This window comes from Gracilinanus agilis, chromosome 1, assembly GCF_016433145.1.
Source record: "Gracilinanus agilis isolate LMUSP501 chromosome 1, AgileGrace, whole genome shotgun sequence".
NCBI lineage: Eukaryota > Metazoa > Chordata > Mammalia > Didelphimorphia > Didelphidae > Gracilinanus > Gracilinanus agilis.
Window position 1 is genome coordinate 62,974,690 of NC_058130.1, and position 10,405 is coordinate 62,985,094.

The 10,405-nt window shown below is 42.7% G+C and overlaps 1 protein-coding gene across 1 annotated transcript in view; it reads right to left on the bottom strand.

Moving 5' to 3' along the window:
• Positions 1-329: 329 nt before the first annotated feature.
• MGLL (monoglyceride lipase) overlaps positions 330-10,405 on the bottom strand; it is a 142,488-nt gene continuing 132,412 nt past the window's right edge. Inside the window, exon 6 of the mRNA XM_044676210.1 lies at positions 330-967. Coding sequence (XP_044532145.1) covers positions 656-967 — 312 coding nt within the window. The 3' untranslated portion in view covers positions 330-655. The remainder of the gene's footprint in view (positions 968-10,405) is intronic.

The following is a 10,405-nucleotide window of genomic DNA, read 5'->3' on the forward strand; positions in this document are numbered from 1 at the left end:
TATATATATATATATATATATATACATACACACACATTTATTCCCTCCTACACACTCACACATATATTTATTTATCCCATTTCCCACATACACATTTATTCCCTCCTTCCACCTCCACATAACACACACATATATTTATTTATTGCCTTCTTCCCCCCCTCTATACAAACATATAGATTTAAATATACATTTATTCTTTCCTTCCCTTCTACACACACACACACATTTATACACTCCTACACATTCACACACATTTATTTATTCCCTCCTTTCCCCCATTTATAATACCCACATATGTATATATATAGATTTATTCTCTTCTTTCCCTCTATACATATATTTAAATATATGTTTATTCTGTCCTTCCCCTTTACACATAACACATGTATGTGTGCATAGTCCTTCTCCTCTACGCACCCACACCAGATAGGCGCCCACCTCTCAGAATGGGCATCAGTGGTCACGGTGTTTCAGACCATTTCCATGCTACAGCTCAGAGGTAACCCTGGGCATGACATACTCTCAGGCCTGATACAGAAGAGTGTGGGGCTGTAGGGAGAGTCACAGGACCCCAGTTCAAATCTCAACCCCTGTGGGCCTCTAGGACATTCTAAACTTCAGGGTACCCCTGTGATCCTCAGACTCCTTCTTAGACTCAGTGACCCCCAAGATCTGCCCCAGGTCTACCCTCCAACCTCACAATCCCACATAGCCTTGGGGCTGGTGGTGTAGACACACAGCTTGGATTCACCTTCAGGGTCTTGTCCTGGCTTTTGGCAGCTTCCATGAGGACGTAGGCTCCCTTGCTGTCACATAGCTTGTCGGCAGATCCCTGCAGCAGCAGGATTGGCAGTGTCAGCCTGGGGAGGGCCCTCTCCACGCGGGATACAGCATTCAGCAGCTGGATGCCAAAGCAAACCTTCAACCCTGTATGGCAGATCAGGGGATCTGCATTGTAGGAATCCACCTGCAGGAGGAAAGAAGTCCAGGTAAGAGGATTCCCTTGGCCAGGGGCACACCTGGGGCAAGTTTCATGTATCCCCTTTGCAGGCAACCTGCATTTAGGGGAAAGCAAGCAGCTCAGGTGAAAATTGTTATCATCTTGACTCTGAGATAATCTTTGTACTTAGCACATTGCCAGGCATATAGTGGGCACTTAATAAATACTTTTCTCCTTCCTTCCTGCTGACATCCCATTCCAATCAAGGAAATCTCTTATCTTCATTCAATATTGGATTTTTCCCCCTGTCTCTCTCCTTGAGTTCTTTCTCATCTTCTCTTTTGTTCTCATTTTATTTTCTCTTGCTTCCTTCTCACCTCTTTCTTTCCCATTTTCATTCATTCATTCATTCATTCATTCATTCATTCATTCATTCATTCATTCATTCATTCATTCATTCATTCTCTGTCTCTGTCTGCTTCTCTGTCTCTCTCCGTGTCTCTGTCTCTCCTTCTATCTCTCTCTCTGTATTTCTCCCCTTCAAATTAGTAAGTATGTACATACATATGTGTACATTTATATAATCATATAATATGACTCATGTTGTATCCCTCCAGTAGAGCGGAAGCTCTCTGAGGGTAGAGATTTTTAAGAAAAATGTTGTCTTCCTCTCCCCAGCCCCTAACCCTGCTTTGCTCACAATCATTTAACAAATGCTCTTCAGAGCAGATTGGACACACTTCCTGGGGTTCAACATCTGCCTATTAACTACGCATAATTAGTAAGGCCCCCACATTAGGCACTATAGGGGTACAGAAGTGAATAGGAAATCATGCCCATCCTCACAAAGACACACGGTCTGACAGCAGAGAGGAGGGATGTACCCTACACAAAAGCCCTTATTGTGCTATCTGGACATGACCCTTAGTTTGTGAAGGCTTGGCCATGGGGGTGCATGCTCTGACAAATCCTAGTAAACTCCAAAGACTTCTAGCATAATAGGCCTTGTGGATGGACTCTTTGTGTGTGTGTGTATGTGTGTGGGCGCGCTGGGTTTTGATGTACAAAGACCAGGCTGCTTGAGTGTGGCCTCCCAAATAGCAAAATTTTTGGTCACAGCAACTTAAAAAGATGTCAACAATGGTCTCTCCTCACCCCAGTCCTTCCTCTACTCAACTGTCAAACTCAGCTTCCTATAGTATAGTCCTATGCCATACCCCCTACCCTGTTTCCATTCAATAAACTCCAATGGCTGCCCCATTCTCTCCCAGATCAAATATAAAACCTTCTGTTTGGCTTTTAAAGCCCTCCAAAAACTGTCCTTTTCCTACCCTTCCATTCTTTCCCCACCTTGCTCCCTTCCACGTCCCCTCCAACCCAGTGGCATCGATCTTCTTGCTGCCCCTTTCATAAAAGGCTCTTGTGTACCAATTCTGGACATTTTCATAGAGCATCTCCCATGCCTAGAATGTTCTTCATTCTCATCTCTGCTCCCTGCTTTTCCTGACTTCCTTTCAAGTCTCAGCTAGTCTATGCCTACAAGAAGTCTTTCCTAGGCTTCCTTCTTCTTCCTAGTCTTCCCTCTGCATTTGGGGAAAGACATTCAGAAGCTGAAGGGTATCCAGAGGAAGGAATCGAGGACGGCAAGAGCTAGTTCTAGGAAATAGGGGAGAGGGTGGCCTGGAAAGGAGATTTAACAGGGGATGGAAACCCTCTTCAGGTATCCAAAAGGCTGTCAACCACTGACTTCCCTGGCTTCTTTTAGGTCTTGAATGAAATCCCACCTTCTATAGGAAGCCTTCTCCAACCCCTCTTAATTCTACTGCTTTACCTCTTGATTTATTTATTTCCTACACAACCTGTATATATCTCGCTTTGTATATACTTGTTTATATATTGCCTCTCTCATTAGAGTGTAAGCTCTTTCAGGACAGGAACATTTCTTTTTTTAAACCTTTACCTGCCATCTTAGAATCAATACTGTGTATTGGCTCCAAGGCAGAAGAGTGGTAAGGGTAGGCAATGGGGGTTAAGTGACTTGCCCAGGGTCACATAGCTAGGAAGTGTCTGAGGCCAGATTTGAACCTGGGACCTCCTGTCTCTAGGTCTGGTTTTCAATCCACCGAGCCATCCAGCTTCCCCCAGAATGGGGGCATTTTAGGAACCTATTTCTGAAGATGTTTTGAGCAGAGGTTAGATGCCTGGTCACATTCTGGGAAGAAGATTTCTGTTCAGGAAAGAGTTAGAACAGATGGCCTCGAAGGTCCCCTCCAGCCTCAAATCTCTGGCCCTCCTAGGGTCACAATCTGGACCACAGATTCAGCCTGCATTCCTTTCCATGCTTGGAAATGGTCAAGAAGAACCAGGCTATTTGCGAATTGCCAGGAAAAATAAAAGGAACAAGTGAATAAAATATGCCACCACTGAGATAGCCTTCTTCCTACTGCCTGGCCCAGGGCTGGTGCCAAGCCATCCATCTGGGGGCCCTCCAGTGCTGAGCAGAGCTCTCGTGGCTGTCTGAGTGGCTTGGGAGGGGAGGCTGTGCCACATGGGTTGTTTAGTTCTCTTGTTTCAGAGCTTGAGGTTGCACGGTCTTCCAAGGTCAAGTTCCCAACCTCCCAGACCTCCTCCTTAAAATAGTCTCAGGAGTCTTGCCCGGATTGGTTTTGAACGTCCCACAGAAGATGCTGAGGGTCCCTCTGGAAGGTTGTTCTCTAGGTTAATGGCCCTAACAGCTTAACTACCTTCCTGAGAGGCAGTTCAAATTGTTTCTCCTCCTTGCCCACATTGGCCACTTCAGACAATGGCCTATTTTGAGTCTGAGTTCCTGCCAAGCCAGCAGTGAAGTCAGCAGATGTGGGGGAAAGGGCAGGAGAGGGGATGGGAGTAGGACATAGGGCTGTGGGGGAAAGGAGAAGAGAAAGGCGAGATGGCCCAGGACTCCTTTGCTTAGAAAGAAGGAACAGGGGGTTAGGAGAAGCTCTTCCCAAGCCAAATCCTGTGTTCTTTTGCCTTTGGCATAGGGGAAAGAGCCCTTGCTTGGCCACTTATCTGTCTGTCTTTCACACATGGTTGTGCTAAGAATGCTTTGTATGCCTTAAAGGGCCATCAAAATAGGAATTACTCTTATTTCCCAGGAATTTTTGGTTCAACAAACTTTTATTTTTGTAAGACCTTATTCAGGTATGTCAGAACCCAAAGGCATTTTTGGGTGGACTTTGAGGATTTCCAAAATAAAATCTCTTTGGAGAAAGAACCTTTGAATGAATGGAACAGGAGCCAAAGATAATGATACTGTTTCAGGCAATACTTTAGAAGTTTTCAACAAGGCCTGATTGAACATAAAGAGGGTGTTACCCTTATCATCCAATCTTGAGACTTTACTTTCTCCATCTTATTTTATAACATTAGGTATGATGTAGCGAAATCAGAGTCAGCCTCTGAGCAGGGGTGTGTGGCTAAATATTTAACAACAAGCTTTCTGAAAAGTAGGGGACATGCTTTTAAGTTTAGTCTAAATTATTAACATTTTCTCCATCACTTTCTTAGGTCTCCAGACAATCAAAAGAACAATAAATCAAACCTTGATGAGTAACTTGTGATTTCTGGGATATAAATGCTTATATCCAAAACTTAATATCAGCTTGAGTCTGGGAGACCTGGGTTCAAGTCCTTCTTCTGAAATATACTGAGTGGGTTATCCTGCATAAATTACTTTTCAGTGTCCCAAGACAACTCTATGATCATAAGTTAACAGAGAAGGGGCCAATCTGCATTGGCACAGGGAGCTACTCAACAGGATCTCTGCATACCCATGCAACTAGCTCTGGTACAAAAAGTAAAAATGCTACCAGTATTCAATTAGATTTCACCTTTAAATTCTAAAAGAATACCAAGCTCTATTTTCCTTAGATTTTTAAAATTTCCTTTAGATTTTAATGATCTGAGAGAGATGGAGCACTTAGCTGTAGGATAGGTAAAGGACAATAATAAATCCTTCAGTGTGGTATAGTATAAATTGGGCTAGATATGGGGTAGGATGAGCTGAGTTCAAATTCTGGTTTTCTTATTTGCTTCTGTGATTTTGGACAAAGCAGCTTCCCTTCACTGGACCTCAGTTTCCCCTTCTGTGAAATATGGGAGTAGGAGATAATAAAAGTTAGAATGTACTTAGTACTTAAAGGTTTGTAAAGCATTTTACAAATATCTATTTGATCCTCATAATAACCCTGGCAAGTAGGTGCTATTATGATGTCCATTTTACAGAGTAGGAAACTGAGGTAGGCAATGATTAAGTAACTAGTCCAGGATCACAATTATTAAGTGTTTGAGTCTGGATTTGAACTCAGGTGTTTCTGATTTCAGGTTCAGGTAGGGCTCTGTGCATATGGTGCCAGCCAGCTGCCAGTCATCATTCCAGTTCTCTTCTAGCTCCAATCTATGATTCTGTCATCCTTTGAATGCCAAATGAAAATGTAAAACTTGTTTCCATTTTGTGGACTATAAGATCCCCTGGTATAATGGAGACAGCATTGAATGAGGACTTCAACTGAAGCTTTGCATCCTAAGAGTAACTCACTGGGTGCTAATGGGCAATTTACTTTCCCTCTCTGGGGCTCAGTGAAGACACTGTCCTAAATGATGGGAAAAGACTAAAAGATCTCCAGCACCCTTTCCCTCTACAACGTTTTATGTCCTGCCATTTCACATGCTCGTCTTCCAATTCTGAGATTCTCTGTTCTTGGGCTCCCTCCCAACTCTGATCTTCAAAGATCAAAGTTCCTTTCTTACTCCAATATTCTCTATTTTAAGATTTCCCTCCCATCCGAAGCATTCCATATTTTAAGACTCCTACCAGATCTATGTTCTACCTATAATCTCTGTTCCAAAAAATCTTTTGGCTCAGATAAATTCTCTTTTCCAAGGTCCCTTTCAGCCCTGACATTCCATGTTCTAGGGTGCCTCTCAGATCTGGCATTCCATCTTCTAAGGTTCCTCTCAGCCCTGATATTGCATGTTCTAAAGACCTTCCCATCTTGGATGTGGAATGTTCTAAAGTTTCTGTCCCCCTCCCCTCTTCAAGCTTGAGTTCCTCCTAACTCTCATTCCATCTTCTAAGGTTCCTCTCAGCCCTGACATTCCATGTTCTAGGGTGCCTCTCAGATCTGGCATTCCATCTTCTAAGGTTCCTCTCAGCCTTGACATTTCATGTTCTAAAGACCTTCCCATCTTGGATGTGGAATGTTCTAAAGTTTCCGTCCCCCTCCCCTCTTCAAGCTTGAGTTCCTCCTAACTCTCATTCCATCTTCTAAGGTTCCTCTCAGCCCTGACATTCACGTTTTAAGGATCTCCTCACATCTCACAGTATCTGTTCTAGGGTTCCAAAATTCCATGTTTTAGGGTCCCTCTCAGCTCTACGTTCTCTCCTCTGAGACTTCATGTTCTAATAATCCTTTTCAGTTCTGCCATTCTATATTCTAAAGTTCTCCCTCAGCTCTGAGTTTCCATGCTTAGTCTTCTAAGCTCTGCCATCCGACGATTCTACTTGGGGAAGTTGGCTTGACAAGCCCACATAGGCATCGGCGGTATTTCAGTATTCGCCAGAGTGCTCAGCTTCTAGCTGGCATGTTGGCAGACAGCCCAGTCTTATTAAAGGTTCCTTTACATTTTTCATGTAGGTGAGTTTGACTTCTTTCTCTGGTACACGAGAGACTAGAACTAAAAAAAATTTCAAACATCACACCCCAGACAAATGGTGTGAAATATAATAATGACATGGTTGGGGTTTTTCCCCGCAGAGAATTTCCTCTCCACATTCATGTCAAGGGATCACTGGTTGTTTCTGGAAGTGGGGGACGAGAGTATTCTTGGGGGTTGAGCTGACGTGTAGCCTGAGGACCTAACTTGACACTTAAGAAAGCCCCCTTTACTTAGACTGCAAAAGAAAATGTTGTAATGAGAGGCTCCTTGTACAGGGGAAGAATCTGACGCCTGATGGTTTCCAGGCAGTTTCCATTCCATTCCATGGATGGAATACCGTACCTTTATACTCTGCTCTCTTATTCAAATCAGAATATCCCAACACCAATGGCAACCTAGTGACCATAAGCTACAGATATGAGATCATGATTTAGAGCTGGAGGCCATCTAGTTTGTTTGTTTGTTTATTTTTCATGCCTCTCCTAATGTCTTCCACCTTAGACTCAAAACTGTGGATTGGTTCCAAGCAAAAGAGCAGAAAGGGCTAGGCAGTGGGGATTAAGTGACTTGCCCAGGATCATATAGTCTAATTTAATTTTTTAAAAATTTACTATTTCTATTAGTTACTATTTATTTACTTTATTATTAAGGAAACAGAAGCCTAGATGGGTTCAGTGACTTGCTCAGGGTTACTCAGGTAGTGAGGAACAGATCTGGGATTGTGTTTTTATCCCTATATCCCATGATTTTTAGCAAAACACTCATGAACAACATGATTCTGTCCTAAAGGATGCTACACAATTTGATGGAGAAATATCTGCCAATGGAATGTTTTAACTGTTGATCAGGAAATTAAATAGGACTAACCTAAACAGAGGGCTTGATTTTAAAGACAAGCTATTTAATCAAAGACATAGAAATCATTCATTATTCTCTTTTTTTAAACCCTTATCTTCCATCTTAGAATCAGTATTGCGTATTGGTTGCAAGGAAGAAGAGCAGTGAAGGCTAAACAATGGGGGTTAAGTGACTTGCCCAGGGTCACCCAGCTAGGAAGTGTCTGGGGTCAAATTTGAACCCAGGACCTCCTAACTCCAGGCCTGGCTCTCAATCCATTGAGCCACTTATCTGCCTCTATCATTCATTATTCGTACAAAACATTACCTTTTTTTTAAAGATCAAGTTTTAAGCCAGTGAATATTCTAATATTTACTCTTTCTAGAAGGCACCAACAATTAGCAAAATGTTTAGTAATAGCCTGTCACAGAATATTCAAAAAAGGGATTGTTGAGAGTTGTCTGACCTATAGAGACTCAGACCTTGGAGTTGGAAAGATTATAGATTTCAGGTTGAAAGAGACTTTGGAAATGATCTTCCAGTTCATACTCCTCCCATTTGAAAAAAGACAAAATTAAGCCTCAGAAAAGTTAAGTGATTTTCCCGCCAAGGTTTAAGATTTGAACCCAATAAAAAACCAAAGCATTGCCATCTCCTCTTTGGTTCAAGCCTCTGTTTTCACCAGCATACAGAGCTCTTGGGGAGGAAACTTCCTTTCTTTGGTGCAGACCAGCCAACTATTGGGCAATTTATTATTTTATAGAGTTATCTGGGAAACAGAGCAGGTAAGTGGTTTTTGCCCAGGGCCACAGAGACAAAATGCTTTGGAGATGGGACTTCAACCCAGGCCATCCTGACTTAAAGGTCGGCCTACTGTGCCATCTTCTCACTTTTCTTAGAGGGGTCTTTTTTTTTTTTTTAAACCCTCATCTTCCATCTTGGAGTCAATTCTATGTATTGACTCCAAGGCAGAAGAGTGGTAAGGGTAGGCAATGGGGGTCAAGTGACTTGCCCAGGGTCACACAGCTGGGAAGTGTCTGAGGCTGGATTTGAACCTAGGACCTCCCATCTCTAGGCCTGGCTCTCAATCCACTGAGCTACCCAGCTTTCCCCTCTTAGAGGGATCTTAAAGATTATCTATCCCAAACTCCCCTTTCACCCAGAAATCCCACTCTGCATCCTTCCTGACTGCCTCTGGTCTCAGTTTGAATACTTCCAGTGATGGGGAGGTCATTACCTACTAGAATAACCTGTTTCATTGTTGTATTCATTAGAGAGAAATGTCTTACACTGAGCCAAAATCTGATCTCCTGTAATGACAACTGATGAATCCTAGTACTGACCTCTTGCATCGATCCCTCTTTGATCACATGGCAGAGAGCTATCATGTAGTCCCCTATCCCTTCTCTTTTCCTGGCCACACACCACTGCCTTCTTCCTTCCATTGGTCCTCCTCTGCAGACCTGAAGAGTTTTTTTTTTTCCAACTGAGGCCAATGATAAAAATTAGCTTCCCCTCATAATGCGTGATCCCAGACATTTTGCACAGCTGATGGAACACCAGAATAACCACAGAACTGTCAACAGAGAAATAAACTGCTTGGTCAGTTGACAGCTACTCAGACCCTCCAGCCGGGGTTTCCAGCTGTCATCAGTTGGAAGCTGTTCTGGCAATTAGCATGATACTAATTGAGCAGTGTGGCCTCCCTTAGCATCTCAGAATCAAATAATCCACAATTTCTTTCTTTCTTTAAAAAAAATTAAACCTTTACCTTCCAGATATTAGTATCTATTCCAAGGCAGAAGAGTGGTAAGGGCTAGACAACTGGGGTTATGTGACTTGCCCAGGGTCATACAGCTAGGAAGTGTCTGAGGCCAGATTTGAACCCATGTTCTCCTGATTCTATGCCTGGCACTCTATTCCCGATGAGCCACCTTCTTGCCCCAAGCCACAATTTCAGAATCACACATTGGCAAAAAAAAAAAAAAAAAAAAAGAAAGAAAAAAACCCTACCTTCTGTCTTAGAACCAATCTGTTCCAAGGCAGAAGAGCAATAAGAGCTAGGCAGCAGGGGTTAAGTGTCTTGCCCAGGGTCATATGGCTAGGACAAAGGACATTCTTGAGCATGAAAAAGCTATAAGGCTGGGGGATGAAGGGAGGGGGTCTGGGTTTGTAATCCTAGCTCTTTTTTAAGTGGGGGTGTGACTGTGGACAAACCATTTCCCCATCTCTAGATCTCAATTTCCTTCTGAGAATGTTGGACTATATGATCTCTGTGGTCTTGTCAAAGGCTAAAATTCTATTATCTAGGATCTCTTCCAGCTCTTATATCCTGTGTTCTAAAGTCTCTTCTAAATCTGTTGCATCCAATGAGCATTTATTAAGCACACACAATACATCGGGCACTGGAGATACAAAACAAAAATTAAACAGTTCTTGCCTTTAAGGAGTCTATTTCCTAAGGGTAGGAGGGGAGATGAACATGTATGTAGAAAATTAAAGATAAAATACAAAGTAATTTCACAGGGAACAGGACCAGGACAGGATTACTTCAGTAGTTAGTACTTGAGCTGAACTTTGAAGGAAGCAAGGGATTCTATGAAGCATAAATTAAGAAGGAGAGCATTCTAGGCTTTGGAGATGGGCTTTCTGTGGTCTAAATCTAACCATCTGTGTTCACATGTTTCTTCTAGCTCTAATGTTCTAAAGTTCTAAAACAATACATTCCTCGACAGTCAAATAAATGTAGAGCTATGTCATTTTAAATCCTATGATTCCAGATCCATAAATTATTATCACCAGGCTGCTTCTATACTTTTCCTTCCTTCCTTCCTTCCTTCCTTCCTTCCTTCCTTCCTTCCTTCCTTCCTTCCTTCCTTCCTTCCTTCCTCCCTCTCTTCTTTCTTTCTCTCTCCCTTCCTTCCTTCC